Source organism: Asterias amurensis, chromosome 15, assembly GCF_032118995.1.
Source record: "Asterias amurensis chromosome 15, ASM3211899v1".
Taxonomy (NCBI): domain Eukaryota; kingdom Metazoa; phylum Echinodermata; class Asteroidea; order Forcipulatida; family Asteriidae; genus Asterias; species Asterias amurensis.
In genome coordinates this window covers 1,899,797-1,927,606 of record NC_092662.1, presented here as the reverse complement: position 1 = coordinate 1,927,606, position 27,810 = coordinate 1,899,797, and the positions used below count along the sequence as shown (strand labels likewise).

General features: G+C 37.7%; 2 protein-coding genes across 3 annotated transcripts in view; one reads left to right on the top strand and one right to left on the bottom strand.

Moving 5' to 3' along the window:
- LOC139948198 (nuclear receptor subfamily 6 group A member 1-like) overlaps nt 1–5,471 on the top strand; it is a 38,763-nt gene extending 33,292 nt beyond the window's left edge. For both annotated transcript variants that reach the window (XM_071946265.1, XM_071946267.1), the window contains exon 5: nt 22–5,471. In XM_071946265.1, the coding sequence (XP_071802366.1) occupies nt 22–233 (212 nt within the window). In that variant the 3' untranslated portion in view covers nt 234–5,471. The remainder of the gene's footprint in view (nt 1–21) is intronic.
- A 9,643-nt stretch (nt 5,472–15,114) lies between these two features.
- Nucleotides 15,115–27,810, bottom strand: part of LOC139948058 (uncharacterized) — a 43,063-nt gene continuing 30,367 nt past the window's right edge. Inside the window, exons 15-17 of the mRNA XM_071946065.1 lie at nt 27,484–27,605; nt 19,984–20,207; nt 15,115–19,473 (exon numbers count right to left, since the gene is read on the bottom strand). Coding sequence (XP_071802166.1) covers nt 19,378–19,473; nt 19,984–20,207; nt 27,484–27,605 — 442 coding nt within the window. The 3' untranslated portion in view covers nt 15,115–19,377. The remainder of the gene's footprint in view (nt 19,474–19,983; nt 20,208–27,483; nt 27,606–27,810) is intronic.

Below are 27,810 nucleotides of genomic sequence, written 5' to 3'. Positions count from 1 at the left end.
TTTTTAACCCTATCTTTTCAGAAAACCGTTCAAGCAGCGATGTCGTCCGCCAGGTCCAGCATCCGTACGTCTTGGCCCTGCGAGACTTCGTCGAAGTCAACCACCAGCTCAGCCGCTTTGAGGAGATTATGAGCCAACTTCCCGAGTTGCAGAAGTGCTCTGAGCTGCTGTCCAACAGCAAACTGATTTACATGCCGTATCTGCTCAACGCGGTTGCCATGGCGAAATCCTGAAGACGCTGTCGTCATCGCCGGGAAGGACATAAAGAGAAAAAATGGTACGGCAATGCTTATCAGACGTTAACTTTTTTGAATGACTGGCCAGCGGGACCAGTGAGCTTGTCATTTTACTAATCTGTCAGCGTTTTTTTCAATAGTTCATATTTCAAAGAGATGCTTTTTCAATACTGAACTAGCCAACAGGACCAGCAGCAGGAGAGTGTGTTGGGACTGGTCCTTATGTGTTTTACCTGTCATTTGGCCGGCAGAAAACTGTTCAAGGGAGAACTCTGATTCATGAAAGCGGTTATAATCCACAGTTTCGGAATGTTATTGGAGAAAGAAATTCATTCCTAAAATGTATAACGTTGGATATGTCCAATTTGAAGAACAACAAATAGAAAAATCGATGATATTCAAAAATAGAGACTGATGTAAGAGAGAAAGTGTACATCAACAATTAATATTTTGGGGTTGTACAAAGACAAATTTATTAAAGCAGGTGTTGAACCTGCGATCTCCGGACCAACGTGTCAGAGGTCGAAGGTTCAAGTCCCACTCTAATTGATTTTCCATTGTTGAACACACAGTTATTTAACATTTACCCAGTCAGGTTCCCTTGTGGAAACAATATTTCTTTGTTATAATTGCTGGCTTTTATCAGAGCGTTCTCTTGAAGTATTTGAACTTTTGAGAACGATTTCATGAATTCGTAAATCTGACAAATAATTTCCCGAAGGTAGGCGCTGTTTGACCAAGTACCATTTTTTCTTGTTTGAGAAAAAACATGTATTCCAAACCACCAATTAAAAAAACCTAAAATTGTGCATTAAATTCTTTGTGTGTTGTAGATATTGTAATATATATAAAACTGATGTCTAATACTGGTAATAGGACTTTGAAAAAGAATCCTGTTTGTACATAGTTTTTAAGAATTAAAAAATTAAAAACAGAAAAAGTGTTACCTCAAAACTCTGGATTTATAGAAAATATTTCGCCAGAGGGCAAGACTTAAAACAAAGTTTGACACTTTCTAAAAAAATAGCTGACGATATCAACAGGTGATGGTAAATATAAAGATTTGGAGCAAAAAAAGAGTTACACAAATTCAGAAATTAATCGTAAATTCCTTGGAAAATGGTTTTTATCTGTTCTATAAACCAACACTTTGGGTGTTAACACCTTGCTGATTAATAATCAAGGTGGCCAAACAAATGTACCACATGTAGGTTTATCATCATTTCTTTGACCTACACGACTCAAATATTAATCCATTGCACCCATAGCGATTGCCACGGTACCCTGTGCTTTTGCTGTGGTGCCCTTTGCAAAGTTCCAATACAAAATGATATTTGCCTCAAAGAAGTACCCCCTTACCAGAGAAGAATTGCTGTGCCCCTTCATAAACAAAATTCAAGGCCTGAGCCTACATACTAACATTACGCAAGATATACATTCAAATTTGAGTTTGGATTACGAAAAACCTTTTCCTTCTCAAGTTTATAACAGAAGTTCAGTGTGTGGCATGGACAATGGATTTCCTGTATGGTAAACGTTAGCATTGACGCTGTGGTAACGGTTAAAAATGATATTTCCCTAAAAATCTTCCTGGGGCCTGAACATTATATTTTCGCCTAGGGCTAAATAAAAGGGTCGTGGCAATGATAATAGTGAGGGGCCCTGCACCTTTCGTCAGCAGTGGACGCACTCACTGTTCTGACCAATTCAACCATTATGGTGTCCCTATGAGCAGAACTCATATAAATCCGACCATAAGTTGTTTGTAACTCATTAATGTCCAAATATGGTCTAAGAGAGGACATCTGTCTCAAAATGTCAAGGGCCTGTGTAGAAAACAAAATCATTAAAATAAAAAAAAGACAAAAAATAGGTCAAACGACAAATACTGTAATTGGTGCATAATTGCTGAATCCATACACCAGCACTTCACAGGTTTCAACTTCCTCTAAATTGTTTGCAAAAAATTATTTGAGTTGTTACAAAACTTCACTGTTGGTGTTTTTGTCGCTGAGGTCGGGAAACAAATAACCATATCTTTGGAAATGCAGGTTTTGTTTGGTTGAAAAAAAATGTTTTATTTGGAAAGAACTATTTTTATTGCAGAAGTTTTTAATTTTTTATTTTGATTTGTCTCGAACTACAAAAGGGGACTTCCAGATTATCCCATAACTCTTTTGAATTTGTTCTTGTTAAAATGGCGTCAAATTCTTTACTTTTTGTATCCCCAGCACCTGTTGATATTAAAAAATATTAGCGTATTATTCCACCGAAAAAAAAAACATTCTGTACCTATATTTCTATATATATATTGTGTGTGTGTGTGCGTTTGGTGTCACACACAATTTTAGCCAAAGATAAATTTGGCGGTTTAAACATAAACTTTAAAAAGTATATATTTTGGGATATATATATATGAGTGAGGGCTTTGTGAAAGAACATTTTTTCGTAGTAACTTTTTTGACTTGGATGTGCTTTTATAGATGTTTAAGAAACTTGAAGCATATTCTCCCTGTTAATGGAGAGATGATAGGATCCCACCGATTTTCCTCATAAATCCGCAATGGTTCGATTTTAAAGCACCGACAAGATGCCTTCTGGGTTTGTATGTTTTTCTGTGAGTCAGGTGACTAGTCATGTGATTGGTCATATGATTAGTCATGTGATTGGTTGTGTACTTGGGTGTTCCGAAAAGTAACACACATCTAGATTCCAGTAGTTCTGCACAGTCTTTTTCTTACAAAGAAGTATGAATTTGACTAAGTTAGTTTTGTGTTCCTTAGAAAGAAAGTACAAGGGGTTGTTTCTCTTGGTTTTTTTTTTTAAGTAGAGTCAATTACGACTTTGAAATAGTGAGTGTTATTTTGCTTCTCCCAAAGTGTATTTTTTTTGTTATTATGGATGTTTTTGTGTGGGGCTTACAGATAAAGAGATGGAAGAAAACGAAAACCACCGACAGTATTGCATTTTTTTTGTATATATTCTCCTTATTGATGCATTTGTAAACTTGTCCACGAGAAAATATTCTTATGAAGAAGAAGAAGGGAGGAAAAAAAAGTCTTGTTTGTAAATGTGTTGGAGCAGGCCTCCCGTATTTAAAAAAAAAAATTACCAAGGATTTAAAACCAAAAAAATATGGTGTGGTGATGTTGGCGTTTATGTGTAATGTGAACTGTACAAATCAACAGTGTTGTGTTTTTAATTCATTCAGATTTAAGTCGTATTTAAGTGCTTTCTTTTGATCTTCAAAGAGGGTTACAAAAAATTTAATATATATATTAATTATGTGGTGTTGGTAAATAAGTAACTTAAGCAAGTGTGATGTGAGCTTTGTATAGGATGTCATGAAGTAGAATGTCTGTATTTTAAATTCAGCCATTTTTGTTATTTCATCTGGTAGTTCTATTTTTTCTTCTTTTTTTTTCTTCAGAGAAGGTGTTTTCCTAGTTTTCTTAAATTATACACTTGTGTCGTTGCCACATTTTATGGAACTCTTATTCAGTTGTAAGGGCAGTGGGGTTGTTGCCTTCAATGTAAGGGCCTTGTCACACGAAGCAACTTTTTACAGGCAACTTGCAGACAACCAATTGCAGTATGTCCTATGGGACCACTTTTGTTGCACATGAGCATTTTTTCCAGGCTAACAAGGTCTTACAATCTCCGAGAATAATATGTGAAAATTCAAACATGAATGCCTTTCTTTAATGGGGATAGCCTGGAACTGGTTGCCTGTAAATAGCCTTGTGTGCCTCAGTTTTGTTTGGCCGTTTCTAAAATTTGGATGCCTTTACCAACAACTGCAGCCACGATTCGGACAACGCCTTATACATGGTTAACAGGGAGTAAAAACAAAGATGGCCACACCTAGATAAACAGTCCAATGCACTCAAAGTGTTGTGTAGTTAAATATCTTTTACAATCTGTTCCTTTTAGGATACACTGTGTAGTTCTTTAGATGAAAATAGGATAACGTCGAAGAAGATTCAGAACTTTTTGGCTCTTTGTACCCTGCAAAGGTTCCATGGTACACTGTGGCGCTCCCTGCCTACTATTTCATGGTGTACTTGGAGAGGTTCTATGTTAGGCCGTGTCGTAAACGGCGACTCGGTTACAGCTACGGCTAGATCAGCGTGTCTGCCAGTGTTGAAGAATAGGCAGGCGAGAGTGACCTAGCCGTAGCTGTTGCCGAAGTCGCCATTTCAAACGCAGCCTTAGACGGCAAAGCATTGTTGGTACCCAGTAAAATTTCCTTGGTACTCGCACATAAATTCCTTGTAATTGGCAGAAATTCCCTTGCTTCATTCAGACATCCCAAAAATTTGCAGTGTCAGAAATGACGGGTCCGAATCGTTTGACCAAAAGGCCCTATCTACTCTGTAGTTGCGTGGTACAATTTTCCTTAAAGATACAAATCACTGTAGCTATTTACATGTGTGACAAGGCACTCTAAGTGCACTAGTTCTCCTTTAAGTTGAGTTGTAGTTGACAGTACACCTGTGAATTTGTCCCATTCACACTAGTATTTCCTGATAACCCATCACATTAATTCTCACTCCATGTGACTACTTAATAAGTTGTCTATAGTTATAATTTATTACTTTCTTAGAAAGTCTCTTTTAAAATTAAACTTTAATTCAACCTTAAAAAGGATGTTTTTGCCCAAAAGAAACACCAATATTTCTGTTAAAATCAGGGCATCTTTGGACGTCATTGTATTACAAAATTCCTGCTTACAAATGCTACAAATACAAATACACTTTTGAGATGCACTTTGTAGAACTGCATCTTAAAAGTGTATTTGTTTAAGAGTCAAACTGCACATAGCTGTTTCTTTTTGAAACGTTTTGATGATGTTTTTACTTTACCATTGGGGGGCCTACCAACTTTGGCCAAATTCTTACATTATCTTGGTTTAAAGCTATACGCTTAGCAGGAACTGAACATTATCTGCAAATGAGCACATGAAGTTTGTTTTCTTGCAAGAACTTGAAGGATGTGTCATTTCAATTAATATTCTGATGTATGTTTTAAAGATGCCCTTATTTTAAAACCAGTATTTAAGAAGTTTTTTTTTTCCAAAATTGGTGTACGTAAAAATGTCTAAATGAAAAATACCCACCTACCTACCTTTTGATTTATTTTGGTGCTGTGTACATTATACAAACTTAATAAAACAAAGTAGGCACTGTACGGTCATGTGGGTCTAAAATAAACAATGTTCTTGTGCACTATGTATTCCTTTTGGCACTTGTCATTAATTGCAGTCACAATCGCACATGAAAATCGCACTTGAAAAAGTGTACATTTTCGAGAAAAGGTGTACAAGCCTTGTGTACTTGACAAATTTTGCTTGAAAAAGTCTACAAGGCTATATTGTATATAGACTTTTCAAGCAAAATTTGACAAATTCACAAGGCTATACCCTTGTAGACTTTTCAAGCAAAATTTGACAAACTCACAAGGCTATAGCCTTGTAGACTTTTCAAGCTTTTCAAGCAAAATTTGACAAGTTCACAAGGCTATTTTCACGCAAAATTTGACAAGTTCATAAGGCTATAGCCTTGTAGACTTTTCAAGTAAAATTTGACAAATTCATAGCCTTGTAGACTTTTCAAGCTTTTCAAGCAAAATTTGACAAGTTCTCAAGGCTATAGCCTTGTAGACTTTTCAAGCAAAATTTGACAAGTTCACAAGGCTATAGCCTAGTAGACTTTTCACGCAAAATTTGACAAGTTCACAAGGCTATAGCCTTGTAGACTTTTCAAGAAAAATTTGACAAATTCACATGGCTATATATAGCCTTGTAGATTTTTCAAGCAAAATTTGACAAGTTCACAAGGCTATAGCCTTGTAGACTTTTCAAGCTTTTCAAGCAAAGTTTGACAAGTTCACAAGGCTATAGCCTTGTAGACTTTTCAAGCTTTTCAAGCAAAATTTGACAAGTTCACAAGGCTATAGCCTTGTAGACTTTTCAAGCTTTTCAAGCAAAGTTTGACAAGTTCACAAGGCTTTTCAAGCAAAATTCACAAGGCTATTTTCACGCAAAATTTGACAAGTTCACAAGGCTATAGCCTTGTAGACTTTTCACGCAAAATTTGACAAGTTCACAAGGCTATAGCCTTGTAGACTTTTCAAGCTTTTCAAGCAAAATTTGACAAGTTCACAAGCCTTGTAGACTTTTCAAGCAAAATTTGACAAATTCACAAGGCTATTTTCAGGCAAAATTTGACAAGTTCACAAGGCTATAGACTTTTCAGGCAAAATTTGACAAATTCACAAGGCTATAGCCTTGTAGACTTTTCAAGCTTTTCAAGCAAAATTTGACAAATTCACAAGGCTATAGCCTTGTAGACTTTTCACGCAAAATTTGACAAGTTCACAAGGCTATAGCCTTGTAGACTTTTCAAGCTTTTCAAGCAAAATTTGACAAGTTCACAAAGGCCTTGTAGACTTTTCAAGCAAAATTTGACAAATTCACAAGGCTATAGCCTTGTAGACTTTTCAAGCAAAATTTGACAAATTCACAAGGCTATAGCCTAGTAGACTTTTCACGCAAAATTTGACAAGTTCACAAGGCTATAGCCTTGTAGACTTTTCAAGAAAAATTTGACAAATTCACAAGGCTATAGCCTTGTAGACTTTTCAAGCTTTTCAAGCAAAATTTGACAAGTTCACAAGGCTATAGCCTTGTAGACTTTTCAAGCAAAATTTGACAAATTCACAAGGCTATGGCCTTGTAGACTTTTCAAGCTTTTCAAGCAAAATTTGACAAGTTCACAAGGCTATAGCCTAGTAGACTTTTCACGCAAAGTTTGACAAGTTCACAAGGCTATATAGCCTTGTAGACTTTTCAAGAAAAATTTGACAAATTCACAAGGCTATATATAGCCTTGTAGATTTTTCAAGCAAAATTTGACAAGTTCACAAGGCTATAGCCTTGTAGACTTTTCAAGCTTTTCAAGCAAAATTTGACAAGTTCACAAGGCTATATAGCCTTGTAGACTTTTCAAGCTTTTCAAGCAAAATTTGACAAGTTCACAAGGCTATAGCCTTGTAGACTTTTCAAGCAAAATTTGACAAATTCACAAGGCTATTTTCAGGCAAAATTTGACAAGTTCACAAGGCTATAGACTTTTCAGGCAAAATTTGACAAATTCACATATAGCCTTGTAGACTTTTCAAGCTTTTCAAGCAAAATTTGACAAATTCACAAGGCTATAGCCTTGTAGACTTTTCAAGCTTTTCAAGCAAAATTTGACAAATTCACAAGGCTATAGCCTTGTAGACTTTTCACGCAAGATTTGACAAGTTCACAAGGCTATAGCCTTGTAGACTTTTCAAGCAAAGTTTGACAAATTCACAAGGCCTTGTAGACTTTTCAAGCAAAATTTGACAAATTCACAAGGCTATAGCCTTGTAGACTTTTCAAGCAAAATTTGACAAATTCACAAGGCTATAGCCTAGTAGACTTTTCACGCAAAATTTGACAAGTTCACAAGGCTATAGCCTTGTAGACTTTTCAAGAAAAATTTGACAAATTCACAAGGCTATAGCCTTGTAGACTTTTCAAGCTTTTCATGCAAAATTTGACAAGTTCACAAGGCTATAGCCTTGTAGACTTTTCAAGCAAAATTTGACAAATTCACAAGGCTATAGCCTTGTAGACTTTTCAAGCTTTTCAAGCAAAATTTGTCAAGTTCACAAGGCTATAGCCTAGTAGACTTTTCACGCAAAATTTGACAAGTTCACAAGGCTATAGCCTTGTAGACTTTTCAAGAAAAATTTGACAAATTCACAAGGCTATATATAGCCTTGTAGACTTTTCAAGCTTTTCAAGCAAAGTTTGACAAGTTCACAAGGCTATAGCCTTGTAGACTTTTCAAGCAAAATTTGACAAATTCACAAGGCTATAGCCTTGTAGACTTTTTCAAGCAAAATTTGACAAGTTCACAAGGCCTTGTAGACTTTCAAGCAAAATTTGACAAGTTCACAAGGCTATAGCCTTGTAGACTTTTCACGCAAAAATTGACAAGTTCACAAGGCTATAGCCTTGTAGACTTTTCAAGCAAAATTTGACAAATTCACAAGGCTATTACCTTGTAGACTTTTCACGCAAAATTTGACAAGTTCACAAGGCCTTGTAGACTTTTCAAGCAAAATTTGACAAATTCACAAGGCTATAGCCTTGCAGACTTTTCAAGCAAAATTTGACAAATTCACAAGGCTATATATAGCCTTGTAGACTTTTTCAAGCAAAATTTGACAAGTTCACAAGGCTATAGCCTTGTAGACTTTTCAAGCAAAATTTGACAAGTTCACAAGGCTATAGCCTTGTAGACTTTTCAAGCAAAATTTGACAAATTCACAAGGCTATAGCCTTGTAGACTTTCACGCAAAATTTGACAAGTTCACAAGGCTATAGCCTTGCAGACTTTTCAAGCAAAATTTGACAAATTCACAAGGCTATATATAGCCTTGTAGACTTTTCAAGCAAAATTTGACAAGTTCACAAGGCTATAGCCTAGTAGACTTTTCAAGCTTTTCAAGCAAAGTTTGACAAGTTCACAAGGCTATAGCCTTGTAGACTTTTTCAAGCAAAGTTTGACAAGTTCACAAGGCTATAGCCTTGTAGACTTTTTCAAGCAAAATTTGACAAGTTCACAAGGCTATAGCCTTGTAGACTTTTCAAGCAAAATTTGACAAATTCACAAGGCTATAGCCTTGTAGACTTTTCAAGCAAAATTTGACAAGTTCACAAGGCTATAGCCTTGTAGACTATTCAAGCAAAATTTGACAAATTCACAAGGCTATATATAGCCTTGTAGACTTTTTAAGCAAAATTTGACAAGTTCACAAGGCTATAGCCTTGTAGACTTTTTAAGCAAAATTTGACAAATTCACAAGGCTATAGCCTTGTAGACGTTTCAAGAAAAATTTGACAAATTCACAAGGCCTTGTAGATTTTTCAAGCAAAATTTGACAAGTTCACAAGGCCTTGTAGACTTTTCAAGCAAAATTTGACAAATTCACAAGGCTATAGCCTTGTAGACTTTTCACGCAAAATTTGACAAGTTCACAAGGCTAAAGCCTTGTAGACTTTTCAAGCAAAATTTGACAAATTCACAAGGCTATGTATAGCCTTGTAGACTTTTCAAGCAAAATTTGACAAATTCACAAGGTTATATAGCCTTGTAAACTTTTCAAGCAAAATTTGTCAAGTTTTGCTTGTAAAAGTGTACTTGCCAATTTAGAAAAGGCTATTATAGCCTTGTGTACTTGTCACATTTTTCGTGAAAAAGTGTACAAGGCCTTGTGTACATAGCCTTGTGCACATTTTCAGGCAAAATTTGATAAGTAAACAAAGCTATAAAGAAGGATGCATGTACTTACAAAAAGATGCAAACATTTAACCCAAATAAAGTTCACACAGATACCTGAACTTTACACATCGCCGTTAAATGTGACCATTTTAGGAAACGACGTAAAAACCAATGAAGAATAGAAGCCGTTTAAAAATAACGCCAACCCTCCCACTGCAGACCAACAAAAGACTCAAATCAACTCTAGAGACTAATTATCGGTCTTAGCTATTCTTAAAATCTGACTCACAGTCCATGATTTTCTTTTTTCAATTCGCACAAAAAGAAGAAAACTCATTGAAAAGTGTCCGATGACTGCTTATACAAAACAATCTGACAACTCCATTTCCCAACAAGTCCAACGTCATCCCGCTCAATAAACTATCTTTATAATACCCCCTCCCAAGATACGAACGAAAAAAGAAAAGAAATATCCTCGCTACAACTGTATCCAAGGGTATTTGTCATGTGGCACAACGACGCTATCGGCTAGCTCAGGAATATCTCTTTGTTCAACGAGAGGAGTTTCTTTCTGCTGTGTTTGAAAGCGCTGCATGACGGTGAACCTGCCTTGAAACCCAATAGCCGAACAATGATGGTCGACTGAATCAAATAAGATGTAAGTAAATATGTGCACTTATAAATAAATAGACACGTGCACGTTGGATGTATAAAAAGATTATTGATTGGACAAAATTAGACGAAGTCTGTCATAGTTGAGACATATGAATACAAGTTACATGGAAATCCCTTTAGGAAAAACTAAAATAAGTATCGGTGCTTTATATAACATTCATTATGCTGTTACAATGATCTCTGATTACATATCGGACACATTTTTTTCAAGCTGCTTTTTTCACAAAAAAACTTACTCAGCTGTTGCGCACTAGTCAACAGGGCCCCAAGTCATTTACACTGCTTAGCGCGGCATTCGGTGCTTACAGCCCATAGATACTTGTGCATCCAGGGCATCGTAAGCATGTTATTTTGAAGTAAGCAGTGCCATGAAATTGGTCCCAGATTACCAGCTGAAGAAACATGTACTTAGTGTATGTGGTTCCATCTTAAACTTGATTTGGCACAATACAAGAAAAGCAACATTAAAACAAAAATCTCAGGCCAGATTTGGAATTTCTTCATAAAACACATAACAGCCTTTGAGTTTCCAAAGCTGATTCGTAGTCCTAAACATTGCACCATAAAAACCAATATTTCTAAACCAATAATTCATTATGAAGTATTGAATGTAATTTTCTTCAGAGTCTCAGGCTGTCACTCCACGCTCTTCAATAAAAACAAAAATATCTTTGTCTTTCATCGAAAAGCTGTGGTTAAACCAATTCACGACCCGATATTAAAAAATGAGATTGAAGTCATTTCAGACACCTTTTGTTGTACGGGGCCCTTAAGCGGGCCCTTTGGCGATTTTACGCACACACCATCAGTGTCTTTGGGATTATACATGACTAATTCAATATAGGGAGTGTAGAGCGATGAGCCATTACCTTAACGCACCCACAAAGGTTATTCAATCTAAACTGGGTTACAGGCCTATGTTCCTAAACACCCCTAGTGTATTTTCCTTTCTTTGACCTTCACTCTAGGGGCAAGTTCGATCAGTGACCATTTGTCAAACACTAGTCAATGTTCCATGGTTACCTATGCATGAAATACATCCTGGGTACCAAGCAAAATTGCCAAATGGTTGACAATAGACCTTTATCGCGATGCAGCCATCTTGAATTTCCCCTGTTGATATCAACATTGCCAAACCGAGGCTGGAAGGACAAAAACAGTCTGGTTCCTATTTGCAAAAAAAAATATGAGCATTCAATACTGTTATTGGATACGAGGACCATGACCAAGATGGAGGCAGCATGATAAAGGTCCACAGCCAACTATAGTCCTATGATCAAACTTGCTCTTAGCATGTAAATTCATTTTTTTTGTCTACTTGTCGTAATATAGAGCAGTTACCAATGAACTGAACCACCACTGGTCCATTATCATTTGACTTGAGATTGCCTTGTTTCCAGTGTACTGACTGACAACTTTTACAGTTGTAACTTTCGTTTCATAAAAGGGAGACCAGACTAACAACCTCTCAGCCTCGTTTTAGAATGAACAGGTATGAATGGAAGAAAAAATGATTGTATGACCTAGGTGTCATGCAACAAAAGAGAATGATATACCTACACAACCACAAACTTAACTGTGTCACTACATTGTCCCCTTTTTCACCCCTGTTTTTTTGTTCTTACTTACAAAACTGTTCACCGGTTTTGATCACTAGGCCTACACGTAAACTGTCCAATAGGTAGACATATACCAAGATCCTACAACCCCCCAGATCCAAGATGCGTCTAGAGCTATAATCATATTAGTTTAGCAATCTGTATGTGGAAGTGAATCACTCAACGATTATCACTTTCAGATTGTACGGACATTTCCTTGCCAGTTTCTCAGAAGTGACAATAGTTACAAAGATATCACCTTATGAAACATCTTATGTCAACTTCCTAAAAGACGTACAACTACAAGGTGCTCAATTGGTAATTAATTGTTTGAGTTATTACTAATTATAACATAGAGTGAGCACACCCAGTTAGGCAGAAAGAAAACATTGTCATTAATTTGCCCACAAATCTAATTTCGACAAATGGTCATCATAGGATATGCTTGCAGGACACTTGTGTAGCTGTGGTAAAAAGTTCAATTTTACATTATTTGTGTTTTACAAAACCGATGTGCGTTACACACTTTATATTAAGTACTTTCCTGGCTCCTGTTAAAAACAAAACACAGGCAAGTATCTAGTACTACTTAGGTGGGATTGGAAGCCACGACCTTTGCTATTCCAGGGCAGATTTCTTGCCAGTAGACCACCCCAAAAGTTATACATGTACCTATGTGTGAAAAACACTCAGTACTTTCCCGAGGCCTACGAAAACCCCACAGGTATAATACTTGGGTTGGATTCAAACCCACAACCATAGCAATTCTAGGGCAGATGTCTTACCACTAGACCACTGAGCTTGCCCAGTAGCTAAGGGCAGTTTCAATCCTATATTTAAGCAGTGGGTACTGCAACAATTTCAAATAATATTAAAATTGCATCAGGGATAAAGAATAATCTTTTTTGTTTTACCCAAACACAGATGTGTGTTAAGCACAGTATACTCGGTAATTTCCTGAGTGGAATTGTTTATTTATTTATTTACTTTAGCTTATAGGATCGTTATTAACTGCACTACTGCGGAGTGAGTTCTTACATTGGTCTCAACGTTTCGACTAGCTTGCTCTAGTCATCGTCAGGATACTAAAGAGATAAGAGATAAGTGGGCCTATTTTTATAGGGGTTCAGGGGCTTCAGTGTAGAGTCAACCACCACTCTGTAATTTCAACTAGTGGTTGAATCCCAACGAGGCCTGGTTCTTGATAATTTTACCGAGACGAAGTCGAGGTAACTTGCAGAACAAAGATCATCAGTCCTTAATAAAATTGTTTATCCCCAATGCAAATTTATTACCTACAATATTAAAACAGCATGCAATAATCCTGCTAAGCCAAACTTTCCTTCCATGCTAAGCAAACGCGGGCTTACAAGCAAAAATTAAAAGCCGAGGTCATTTCAGTACAAAGATTTTAAGTCTTACATAAATCCCTTATCCCTGATGCAAATTTATCATCTATTAAAACCCTATCCAATACTCCTGCTTAGCAAACATTTTCTTCCCCGCTAAGCAACGATCAAGAGGTCATTTCAGTTCAAAGATCCTCAGTATAAGAAAGTATTTAGAAAGGAACAGTAGAAGACAAAAAAACAAAAAACAAAACAGAAGAGGGCTGGCTCTTGAGTTACAAACCAACGTGTTCAATCAAGCAACAGTTTACCGAGTATAGACTGTTGCAGTATTTTTTGTCGGACGAACGAGGCATGCAAATTGAATGTTTTTAATCACTGAGAGGCGTCGGGGAAATTGAGCATTTTTGACGGGTGGCACGGCCGGGTGACAACCGTCGACTGTGCGACCCACAAAACGAGACAAAGGATCAGCCACAAGTCAGTGCACCAAGGTAACAAAGAACAAGAAAATGTAGCGGTGGGCGGTGTGGAGGCTGAAGGGGGGCATGTCAAGGGGAGGGAGTGAGGGTAAGCTCTGAGGAAAATCAACCCTTGAAAAATTCTCTTGAGGCACTAGACACATTTGGTATTTGTCAAAGACCTATATTCTCACTTGGTGTATCCCAACATATGCATAAAATAATCAACCTGTGGAAATTTTGCCTCAATTGATCATCGAAGTTGCACGAGAACAGTGAAAGAAAAGAAACCCTGGTGCGCAAATTTTTTATTTGCCTTTCACTATTTGAGTGAGAAATTACATCTTTTTCAAAAACTACATTACTTCAGAGGGAGCCATATCTCACCATGTTTTATACTATCAAAAGCTGTCGGAGTAAAATGGGCGGAGTAAAGGTAAGGGAAGGTGGGGGAGGGAAGATGGAGGGATAAACAATCATTGAATTAGTGAATGATGCCCCAGTGTGAACATGAATACGAGTGCCAGCAACATGCAAGACAAATAAAAACCTTCAATGAATGTATCGTAGCTACTCTCAAGTTTGGGAAAATACGGGAAGAAAAGAGGGGGGGAGGTGGATCAAAATGAGTTTGGTTCACTGTCCTCCGGAGCTAATGAAGCACGCATTATACGGTTGAGTGCACCCAAGTACAACCATTACGCAGCGCTGCCGAGCGCAATTTGAGATTATTAGTATATTCCAAAAAGGATATTGCAGTACGTAATTCTTTAAACCCACACACTTTTAGGAAATTAGTAAATGACGAGATAAAGTAATCATAGGGATTCAACAACGACTTGTGGGGGTGAATAACAAAAAAGGATTCACTATTTTTAACCACAGTATATTTTAAGCTCTTTTAAAATTTGGAAAAACATTTTCTGCATACTTTAGCCCAGTCTAAGGCCTACTAACAACCAAGGCCATTTCAGGATTCTAGTTTCACCTTCATAAATTCGAAATTTTGTTCCTTAAAATAAAAATAATTATAGATTTGCAACAGCTAAATTATTATGTCTATTTTGTTACTATTATACATTTCTGGTTATAATAAACCAATGATGCCTTCTAAGTGAGCTTAATCACGGTAGCGTTCAAGCTCGAGGAAACCTGTATGCTTGCTACGTGAACCAGAAACTCTGGTTAACCCCTACTCTTCCGATGTAAAGCCCTTTTCATACTTCCTGCGAATAATAAGCGAATTTGACGTCACAGCTCTCCTGATTCAAGCAGAGTTGAACTGCTGCAAATTATTTGTTGTGAATTTGTAAATCAACATTCGCTTCGCATTCGCATTCCCAGGAAGTATGAACCAGGCTTAAGTGTCCTGGGTTCAATACTGCAACCTCCCTCGTCCCAAAACCCCACAACCCAAATAGAAACATACCCTCAAACAAAACAAAACCCTCAACAAAAGTAACCTGAGACAGATGGCTTCTTGATAACAGAAACTCAAGGTTGTTAACATTTATTCAGCAAGCAAAACTGATACATTTTTATTCCAGCCAGATATGGGTTGAGTTTAAAAAAAATTGTATATACATGACATGAATATCACGAAAGTCTCCAAGAGCTACATGTTTTGTCAAGTCTCCACAAAACCACAAGTCTTGTAAACTCTCCACTTGACTACAGTGCCCAATTTCATAGGGCTGCTTAAGCATCATTTTATGCTTAACATCTTTCTGCTAAGCAATAATATGCAGGATATCAGTCGGATACTGTGTATATAAGGGTATTTTGGTTAAGCATAATCTTGTTGTGTTTAGCTACTTTTTGTGTTTAAGCAGCTCTATGAAATTGGGCCCAGGTCTCCACTACACCACAGGTCTTGTGGAATCTACACTGGACCACAGGTCTTGTGGAATCCACACTGGACCACAGGTCTTGTGGAATCTCCACTACACCGCAGGTCATCTGGACGCTCCACTAGACCACAGGTCTTGTGGAATCTACACTACACCACAGTTCTTGTGGAATCTCCACTAAATCACAGGTCTTGTGGAATCTACACTACACCACAGTTCTTGTGGAATCTCCACTAAACCACAGGTCTTGTGGAATCCACACTGGACTTGTGGAATCTCCACTCCACAGGTCTTGTGGAATCTCCACTACACCAAAGGTCATCTGGACGCTCCACTATAGCACAGGTCTTGTGGAATCCACAAGAAATATTATTTTCTCTATTTCCGATATTTGCTGAATGTTTGGCGATGAATCTGTTTTAAGTGTATACCAGTACATTTCTTAAAAAGTTTGGGAAAACCACTAGATTATAGGACCTTGGTTATGAGGTGAATGGTTACGTGCTAAAATACTGGACTTAGGCCAGTGGTGCAGTGGTGTTAATTGAACCTGATTCAAGATAATGAAAAATAGTAGAATTTAGAACAATTTGCTGAAAATAAGAATGTCCTAATTGTGCAATAAAGAACACAATCTAGGCCCAAATTCAAGATGGCTCTTCTTACTGCATAGTTCTGCGCTTACGGTCTTCATTCCCTGCTTAGCGCAGAATTACTGCACAGGCTGTGTGATCAGAACTGTCAACGTTTTGCATCTTACAAACAGAAGGATTTTGTTAAACAGTCAGGGAGGTATTTAGAATTACCTTCAAAATAACAGCGGGAAAAGTTTCCATTATCGAGGAGTTTTTTTCAAATTCATTCATCAGAACATGAAAAGATTGGTTCATCTTTAGGAAACTGTGCACAGAATCAGGGAGAGCTGGCAGCTATTGTGTAATACATAGTTATCATAAAATGTGCATGGGCACAGACAACAATTCCTTGCTGACCAGTAATAGACGCTTACATTAACCAGCAACTTTTCTGCTATCGTAAGTGTTTTTGCTAACGGTAAGTTAAGCCATGAAATTGGGCCAGGTGTCCTCTTAAAGACATCTCTTTGAAAAAATTACTTTTCCTGCAATCACTTCCCAAATTCTTCATATAAATAATGTTGGTAACGTTCAGGAGCACTTTTGAGTAAGCAGTTTTCATCATTTTACCAACTGACCAAAAAATCGAAACTGGTCTACCCTTCATGGCAGTAGATCTCAGGTTTTAACGATTGGAGAAATCAACAACCCAGATGCGTTTGTTGTGTGGTCTTTGAAATCACAGAACTCCCAAAAAGTGCCAAAGTGAGGTTTCTATTGTAGAATATTTACCGGCCTCCACCCACATCCTCCATGAAAAAAAAAAAAAAATGAAAGTGAAAGGGTCCGTTTTATGCTGACTGACCATCAGCTCAATCACCGGTAATCCGACCCAGCAGGATTATATCACTTGATTATCATAATAATACGACCAAAGTGATGCAAGATACCAACTACTGACAACCCACATGGGAAATAAAAACCCCAAACCTTGAGTATCAAAAAGATATTCCGTTAAAAATTTGAATATAGTCTATAAACGTGTTCATTCAATCTATCCAATTATGTTAAAATAAACAGGGGAGTTGGGAGGGGAATAAATTGATAATAACTAAATGAAATATCATATATCAAATTTATTTTAGGATCCGACGAGAAATATATGAAGTATTCCTAGAAATACCCAGTGGTACCCTAAGATACTTTCTTGAACAAAATGGATTAAGTTAAATTAACTACCAGTAATCAACAATTGTGCTTAACCTAAAAAAAAAGAGAGAGGGAAATTTAAGTTATTAACTTACTTAGAAATTGAGGCACAACTTATGTTAATCCGATATTTCGCTAACCATAAACTGGTTTAGATATTATAGACGATTGTAGTAAATGTGAAATATTTCCTTTAAGCTGGTTACAATGTGACAAAGTAATAATTAATGTAGGCTTAAGTCCTGATTAAACTATTTGCTTCTTTAGGCATTTCAGATTGTCATCATTCCTAAATCAAGCTTTACAAGCTGCAATATGACAAAGAAATAACTAGCATATATATCCAGGTTAAGTTCTAAACCTCTGCAGCATCAACAGGTTTTAAACTGATTAACTGTTATATTATTCATAATCGACCTGTAACCAGTTGCAACACCACAAAGTTACATAACTAGCATAAACCCTGGTTTTGTGTCTATCAGACAAGGCTAACTGGTTAAACTATTTACTGTTAGATAGTCATGACCCACTATATTGGTGCAAGGAAAACATAGCGAGACTCAAAACACACACTGGTGAAAGCAGATAACTTATCCAAAGTTATGGAGACACTAACTTATCAACCAATGCAAGTTATCCCGGTTATGGATACACTAACTTATGAACAAATGCAAGCTATCCTGGTTGTGGATACACTAACTTATTAACCAATGCAAGTTATCCAGGTTATGGAGACACATGCTTATCAACCATTGCAAGTTATCCCGGTTATGGATACACAAACTTATCAACCAATGCAAGTTATCCCGGTTATGGATACACTAACTTATCAACCATTGCAAGTTATCCCGGTTATGGATACACTAACTTATCAACAAATGCAAGTTATCCTGGTTATGAAGACACAAACTTATCAACCAATGCAAGTTATCCAGGTTATGGAGACACCAATTTATCAACCAAACAGGTTATCCAAGTTATGGAGACACTAACTTATCAACCAATGCAAGTTATCCAAAGTAATGGAGATGCTAACCTATCAACCATTGCAAGTTATCCAGGTTATGGAGACACCACTTTATCAACCAATGCAATTTATCTGGTTTGAGACGTAGCAAGGCATGACCGATTATTCTTATCTACCCCCAAGCACCTTTTTGTCAAGACACACGGCTGTGGAACAAAAGCAAGTCCAGGCTGTAGTAGAGTGCCTTCATGATGCACCCGATATCTACAAGTAGCATTTTCCCGTGAGCACCACAACAAAACGGCACTCAGGTCTCAAGTATAACTGCATGTTCTCCTGTTATCCTTGCGAAGGAGCTTCTAGTTTTGACACGGTTGTGTCCAATCTAAACCATTGTCAAGCCCGCCCATAACAAATTATTGTTAGTCTCAATAAAGAATAGAATAGATAGTTAATTATTAACTCCGCTCGACGCTGGTAACAAAGCCCCGCTTTGAAAATACATGGCTGACCAAATAATTTAATAAGTGGAAATAAATTACTCTCGATAATAATGAACCCAGTTCAAGCTGGGTAAGAGTGAACCAGTTCAGTTTAATACATCACAATGTACTGGCAAACTGTCTATATAGTCGTGTGAGTGCAACGATGACAAAAGTCGACGTTGTTTTAAACCGTACGTGAACAGGTTGCGTCTAGCAACGCACTGGGTGACGTATCCAGTGATAGACACCCTGCCAGACCGTATGACAAACCTGACGACGCAAACCCCCCTACCGCTGTGACATACACACAAAAAAACTTTAAAAAATTGATGTATCTAAACCGTAGCGGTCTGTCGTCAGAAAAAGAAGAAAAAAACACACCAAATCTCAAGCGTTGTTGATTCCTGTGTTTGTTTTCTCTCTCGCTGCTGCCAGACGAGGGCGCCATTCGCCCGCTTAGGGGGGATATTGATGCAAACACAACATATCCAGTCACAGACACGGTGACAGACAGGGTGACACACCCTGTGACAGACACAGATGAGACTCTGCCACGCCATGACAGTCTCTCTCGCTGCTGGTTTTTTTCTGATTTCCTTACCGTTTATTTTGTTTTCGCTTCTCTTGCTTTGGAGTCCTCTATTGGTTTCCTTCACCTTTGATCGGTCATCTGCTGGCGCTTCAGCAATTCCTCCAGAGGGGATGGCTTGTGGGAGGAGGAGCTTCCTAGGGGAGTGGCCCAGATTGACTGTGAAGACAAAAAAAAGGGGGGCATGAAGAACCAATACATCCATTTAATGAAATCCAAACTATACTACAACTGTTTTTGGTGTCATCGCAAAGCACTTTATAAGGGTTTTCATGTGATGAAATCTGCCACAGCCATGCCGTAGACACAGTAGCGAACCCCTTCTCTTAACGATACATGAACTGGGTTGTTAAATCATAATTTGTTTTTAACAGGATAAGTAGAGCTGTGTTTTTAAATCATGAGACCCATTTACGTAGCATCTTCTAATGGTTTACAAGGTACTGTGGCGCATTCAACAATATGTGTAACTGGGTTCTTTGTGTATTACACAACCAATAGAACCAACAGGTTTATGTCGCATCTGAAGGATGAAGTAATAATGGTTAAATGTCTTGCTTAAGGACAAAAGTGTCAATACCAGGGAGGTGGGTAAAAAAAAAAAAAAAAAAGATTTCCAGTTAAAAACGGAGAAAATACATCCCTGCAAAATAAAATAAAGTTAAGTACCTGAATAGAATCTGGAAGCAGACCGCTCGTTGGCGAGCTGGACAGCTGATTGCCCAGGGCGGGGTTACTCCAAGCAGTCGCCCCACGCTCACCGCCCCACCCAAGGCCTCCTCCCAGACCCCCGAGGTTCTTAGACATCATCTGCCCACCTTGGACACTCGGAGACTGAGAACGGGGCGAGCTGGGAGAGCTGGAGAACGGGGAAGGAGTCAGATTGTGTCCTCCTGGAAAAGTGAAGAAAATAGAGAGGAAAAAAGGATGAAATGATTTCCGAGTAGGGGACAAAAAAATTTACTCCCGGTTGTGAATTTTTTTTCCACAAAAGTTGTTTTTGCTGGGTCGTACACAATTGTTCAACAGTTTGCAGTCTATTTTGTATAAATAGTGCAAAAACTTTAGATTACAGAATTTAGGTTTGTATAATCGAGACTCTTTCGTCCTCATTCTCGTCCTCGGTTAGTTGTATAGGCCCTTTTAAGATGTTTGTACCCGTGTATTTCTTTTGTTTCCTTTCATGTTATTTTGTACATATTTATTATTTTGTGCTGTTGTACGGTATATATTTTGTACATTTCCTGTTGTTTTGGTCAAATAAATAATGATTATAAAATAACATTTGTTTTAAACCTTCCAGACGGACTCTGCTAGGGTCGAAAAGTCAAGCCGTTCATAATTTTAAGAGGTCCTTTTTGTTGGCACACAGTTTGCAAAAACATTATTTTTTTTTTCAATTACAGTAGTTAGACAATGCACATATACAACATGTTGAATATGATTCATGCAAAACTCTCCCTTTTACCACTAACTGCAACAAAATCAAATTATAATTTCTTGTTCTCAGGCAGGTACAATAATTAACCAGTTTTAAAAGGCTCTCGTTTTGATCTGAAAACGTTCCACAGCGTGGGATGAAAGGCTTTGATCTGGCGCTCTTGACAGTTTACGCTCTAGTAATTTCAAATTAGAACACGTAGGATCGGTGTTGGCGGTTGTTGCACTTGCCGAGGCCGACGCGTATAAGCGGATAACTCTGATTTTTGTGGATGTTAACATTTAAGAGCTGTCCTTTCCAAGGGACAATCTCACAGGAGTTGTTAATAATTCAAGTGATGGTTGGGTTGGGGGGGGGGGAGGATGGCAGTAAATAAATTCATCAGCCCCTTATGTGAACGTTTTTGGGGTCAAATTTGTCATCATTAGAGGTATTTAAAGGTTGGATGCAATTTTTTTTTAGAACGAGTAGTTCTCGTGCTAAATGAACGATAAATACTCCGCGTACCTGTGCAGTGCATCTGCAAATAGTGGAGGTAATGGTTTTCTCAATAATGAATACGTTTTTCGCATTAGAATACGTATTCATATGATCCATCTATCCTCTTTGTGTAATCAAGCGCAACATCCCTTATTAAATTTGTCCCTTTTTTAAGTGTCAACAAAGAACAACTAAAAATTTCAGGTTTTTATATAATTTTGTTTCAAATTAAAGAAGAAAATTGCAATATTTCTACTACAGTTCTACAAAATACAGATTTTCCACGAAATGTTAAGCAAAAAAAACTATGCTTGGCAAAGAAAAAATTCTGCTACACAAAAAAAAAGATTACAAGAGTGCTCCAATGCTATGCAACGAAATGTGACTGGTGCTCAGCCGAAAAAAAACCCAGGTAGTCTACTCCAATGCAATTGTATGACAAGCAACTGGTTCCCTGCTAAGACAATTAATTTTGATATACAAGACTTCCCTTTTTGCTTAGTAGGTTATTGAGAACACGAGGACACTAACATCAGGTCAAATTACTTCAGTAGATTCCCTAATACATTTCGCAGAGAGCCAGTCACGAGTGAAGACATAATGTAACAACACAGCAGGTAACATGTTTCCGCTAAGAATGATTGTTGTGAGCGAATAAATTTTGTCTTCCGTCCAACCCCAACCCCCTCCTTGTCCCCCGTATTCATTGTTTACCCCTTGTTTTTATTTCTTTATGCTTTCAAACCCCATCATGTATTTCAACTTCACTGCTTATGTTTCACTTAGTTACCTGTTCATGTTTGTTGTGTTGTCATTTAGCGAGAAAGACTCTGCTAGGGTCGAAACGTCAGGGCATTAACTATTTTTGTTGCATTTATACCATCGGTCAATTTGGTTGGTAAGTTGTTTGCAACAGCTAATTCTGTTTTCTCAAATAAAAATTTAAGAAGAAAGAAGTACTGAAAGAAAAGCTGTGCATCTCGTTAGCAAAAAAACGAATGCTTGAAGTGCTTTAGTCAAGGGGTCATCCATCATCCACGCTCAAGTAATACAATATTGTCAAATAATACACATGTTGTGCGCAGTCTCCCAAAAAACTCTGACAATGAAGCTTTTTAAGAGATTACCATTTTTTGTCTACGAACAATGATTTCATTCCGTTTCCCCTCAAGTCATCTTTTTTATTTCCTTTCTCGGAGGTGAGAGGTTGGGGGGATGATAAAGGCACTGACCCCCACGGGGGGAAACTGAACTGACCGTGCGAGACTGCTAAAGGTTTTGGCCTGACAAGCCGATTAGATCCATCAAGATGAGCTTGTTGGCCGCTAAGGTGACGGGCCGCGGGATGGGAGAAAGATGGAACGTCAACTTCTATGAATGACCTTGCTGGTGGAAGTACATTGTAGGACCCTACCTTTGAAGGCACTGGACACATTTGGTTATAACTAAACAGATTATTAGCAGGCCTGTACAGTATACTTCGTTTTTGAAAGGGCAAGGGCACCAAGGCATTTTCTTCTTGGTAAAAGGACACCCTATAAGGAAATTGTAAATTTATACTGGAGCATTTCAAGGGCACCAAGGCAATGACCAGGGGGCATGGAGGCAATCGCCTTCGTTGCCTTCGTGAAGTATCAGGCCTGGACCCTACTTTAAAGGCACTAGACACATTTGGTTATAACTAAACAGAATATTAGCAGGCCTGTATAGTATACTTCGTTTTTGAAAGGGCAAGGGCACTAAGGCATTTTCTCCTTGGTAAAAGGACACCCTATAAGGAAATTGTAAATTTCTATTGTAGCATTTCAAGGACACCAAGGCAATGACCAGGGGGCATGGAGGCAATCGTCTTTGTTGCCTCCGTGAAGTATCAGGCCTGTAATGAAATAAACAATAGTAGGCAACGAGGAGCTGTTAATAGTATAAATGTTGTGAGAAAAGACTCCCTCTGAAGTAACATTGTTTTTGAGAAAGAGATAATTTCTCACCAGAATATTTGAATCTGAGAAACATTTCAGGCCTGGAGCCTTTCTCAGTGCAACAAGGGTGTTTTTTTTCTTTCAGTATTTTCTTGCAACTTCATTGACCACTTGAGCTCAATTTCTCATAGGTTTGTTATTTTATTCATATTGGGATGCAGCAAGTGAGAATACTGGTCTTTGACACTAGGTGTTAAGCGCCTTTAAGTAATACGTCTAACCTTACACATAATTGTTTGCCAGCTATAGTCAGCAAAAGTGTTCTCTTACCACCGACCAGATGAAGTTGTGCCATTGTAAAAAAAAAACCTGCTGATTCACGGCAAAAAAACCCCAGTCCCACTAATTTGTCAAACTTGCATTTGTCACAAATAAATCAGAAACGAAATAATCTCTTAAAAAACACACTCGGCAACAAACAGACACAGGACTTGCCTGGTAATGAAAATTCAATAAAAATAGATGACAAACCTTTCCCTTTTTTAAATGATTATTTATAGCTCAGAACTAGGAAGTATCAACTTTCATTCCGTAGCTTCATCTTGTTCTGTTTGTCCGTCGACCCTATATTTCTTAATATTCAGGTAATTTCACTTCGTGCTCTGCGACAGTTTACAGCTTTCTCGTTAACGAATATAATCTTTCCATACATAAAGTGATCTTCTTAAAGGTGACGTAAATCATTGTTTTCTGGACAAAGTACATCAACTCTGATCGACTTGTTTCCACAAATTTCAACAACCCGAACAACCAACTTACATGTACAGTATTTGGTGGCCACGTTTTTGTCTAACACGACACAAAACGATTCATGAACTAACATAATTTTGTTTGCAATATTATCAATCTCAGTTAAATTACAGCTATCAAAGAATGTAGAAAATGCATCTAACAGAAATGTTTCTCAGATTCAAATTTTGAGGGATAAAAAACAAATTTATTTTTCCTTAACCACATTACTTCAAAGTAAAATGTTCTTAAAATGCTTTAGACAATCAAAAGCTACTGTATTTTCTAACCAAGTAAGTTTCCAATGCCATTAAAGCCATTGGACCCTTTCGGTTCAGACAAAAATAAAAAAGTTCACAGATTTACAAATAACTTACAGGGTTTACAGAAGACAATGGTGAAAGACTTCTCTTGAAATATTATTCCATGAAATGCTTTACTTTTTGAGAAAACAGCAAACAATATAAATTCTCGTTAACGAGAATTACGGATTTATTTGAAACACATGTCATGACACGGCGAAACGCGCGGAAACAAGGGTGTTTTTTTTTTGTTGTTTTCTTTCGGCTCCGATGACCGATTGAGCCTAAATTTTCACAGGTTTGTTATTTGATATAGACGTTGTGGAACACAAAGTGTGGGCCTTGGACAACACTGTTTACCGAAAGGGTCCAACGGCTTTAATTTCAAGAATGATTACCAAATGTATACCTTCCCTTTAAATCTGATTCTTTCCAGCAGAAAATGTCGGCTAAAATTGTCAGACGAAAATTGTCGGTTGAGCAACCTATATTTGATCACGGAGCCACCGCCAGCAATGACTGCATTCATTACTACCCGTCAATCTTACGAGTTGAAACATCTTTGGTTGTCCATGATTTTTAGTTGTCACCAAGTGTTGCTACCCATCTTCAGGGAGATAGTGTCTGCCCAAACTGGTGGGTCGATTGTTACACTGACACATTAATGGGGACGATGGTTGGACTGACACATTAATGTTCACTTGGGAATAAAATACCTATTTATTGACCTCCTTTTTTTTTAAAGGGAAGAACTATCACTCTTAAAATACTTGGCAATCAAAACTTATTTTACGTTTTGTTTTTTTCAAGAATCTCTTTTCAAGGCAAGGGTAAACCTTCGGTAAATGCTCATTAAAATTAAAGACAATCAAAACTTACATAGTTTATGTTAGAAGCCTACGGCAGCTTTCAATAGTATAAAGCATTTCAGTTTGAAGTGGTTATGGTTATGGAAAACTAAATAATTTTTGATTCCCAAGTTTGATTTTGAGAAGCTTTCCTGTTAGACTTGATTCAAGTCTTAGAGCCACGAAAAACGCCCCCACATTATAAGCTACCACGGGCCCTAACTCACAATCTTTGATCGTAGGCTAAATGTCGAAGGTTGATCACAAGAGGGCGCTGTTTGTGGTGGCTATCAGGACCATTAAAAAGCCACGATCAAAGACTTGGAACCATGTCTACGTTCCTGTTGGATACAATTCTCAGACTGTATTCCAATTACTGATTGTTCTTCCTGTATGGTCATAACCGCTTCAGATTTTTGGCAAATCTCAAAAACGCTTTCACCTTTATAAAATGACAATTTCACAGGTCGGTTATAACAATAATAATTTGGGGGGCTAATCATCCTTACTCGCAGCTAAGAGTTGAATTGCAAAAGACACGGCTATACAACGTGTTCATGAAGCAGGCAATGCCAGCCAATTCAACCCATTATGACCCCGGAGCACAGCCAAAGATTTTATGTTGTATAAAAATCTACATTTTTAAACAATCGAGTTTACTTAAGATTACTTAAAGAGAACTTATTTCCTAAATAAATTCTTCCATGAATATGATTTACAGCGACAAATTTTGCGGCCTATGTAAATACTGGGTCAGACGAATAATTTTACTGGTGTGTTTGATGGAGCTGAACCAGCCCAGGTGTGTGAGAAACCGTTTTTCACTGTTTTGTCACAGCCTCGTCACGGTGTCTTGGTCACCCCCGAGCCATGCTCCATCACGGCCGAGTGAGACAGGACGACGGTTCCTCGTGCATGGTTAATGCAGTGCCAGTCAGCCGCATCGAATTTCCTCAATCGCCACAGTTACTAGCAATTCTTGTTGTGACGTATTCAGCAGGTTATGTTCATAATGCAGGGGTCATGTCTGAATGGCTTGATTTGGCTACGACTTGGGCTAGTCTGCCTTCATCTAGCCATAGCCCTTTTAAAGGCACCGGACAACTTCTGCTTTGATAAGATTGTCAAAGACCAGTCTTCTCATATGGTGTATCTCAACATATGCATAAAATAACAAACCTGTGAAAATTTGAGATCAATTGGTTGAGGAAGTTACAAAATATTAATGGAAGAATACTGAGGTCTCAAATTCAGTTCAAATATTTTAGTGAGGAATTACTTCTTTCTCAAAAACTGCGTTACTTCAGAGGGAGCCGTATCTCACAATGTTCTACCATCACGACTCTCCATTATTAGTTACCAAGTAAGGTTTTAATGCTAACAATTATTTTGAGTAATTCCCCATAGTGTCCAGTGTCTTTAACCAACGCCGGGTGTTCCTTCAGAAAATATCCATAATTAGGAATTTTACTCAGGTGCAACTTTAGAATATAAAAACAAATAAATATATACGATCATAATGTTGAGAATATTCCAAAGAGTTGAAAAGTTGAATGTTGCAATCGAATGAGGCAGAACCCCCCAAAATTTGTTTTTATTGAAACGACCCTTTTTTCATTTTGACAAAGACACACCGCACGGTTTCTCTATTCATAAACAATCGTCCACAATTCTCACAACAAAGGTTTCCCATGTACAATTGTACACACACAAAACAAAAACAACTCCCATAAACTGCAGTGAATGTAACGCAGACCCATAAAAACCACCCATGAATGCATCGTCAACCGCGTTTAATGTCACCATCTGTTTTGACATTTGGTTAAATTTTTCTTCCAACCCTTAATTTATTCAGGGAATGTTTTATTGCCCTTTTGCCATTTTAACAGTATCATACTCCCATAATGCACAACCGAACTTATGAATAGGAGCGCACCCAGTGAACCAGAATGGGCCCTGACTATTTCAGCCTCACTTTGGATCCATTGATGATTACTGTGAAACGACGAGAAACAAGATGGCTGCCCCACTGATTCATCTCATCGTTGAAAGAAAAATTAAGACAAACTCTCCCCAAAATACATCATATGTTACAATTTCCAATGATGTTTATTTATCAAAAATTTAATTTGTAAGAAATGTAAATTGCTGAATGAAAAAAATTACCAGAGTGAGCGCTTTAAGCACAAGCCAACGATGCCTCCCTAAGCAGATTTGTCTGTGCTAAAACTTGGCCTGTCTGTCTTAACTGCTAAACCACCGAGCATGCCCCATAAAGAGTGGGCAGTTAGAATTCTGTCATTAGCAGTGGCACAAGTAATAGATGCATTGATGACAAGGAACAAATGCCGTAAACTATTTAAAAAACAATTTTAAATTTATTTTATTACCTTCTTTGTTGCCTCCAGCCCATGGTGAAGAGTAGCTGAATAAGGAATAGCCCGATGACGAGCCCAGTGTGCTGTCCTCCAGGCTGCTCTTACGCTCTGAGGAGTCCGAGAACAGACTACTCCTTCAAACCAATGGGAAAAAGGAAATACTGTTAGCTATTTATGTATTGATCAAGTCGATTAGGTTTTGTCAAAGTTGAGCAAAGAAAATATTACTATAGCGGGATCTGAACCACTGACCTCCAGATTAAGCCCTATATGGTCATCTTGGTGTGGTCATCTTGATCTTATTCTAAGCCTTATTGCTTAATACTAAATTTTTGTAAT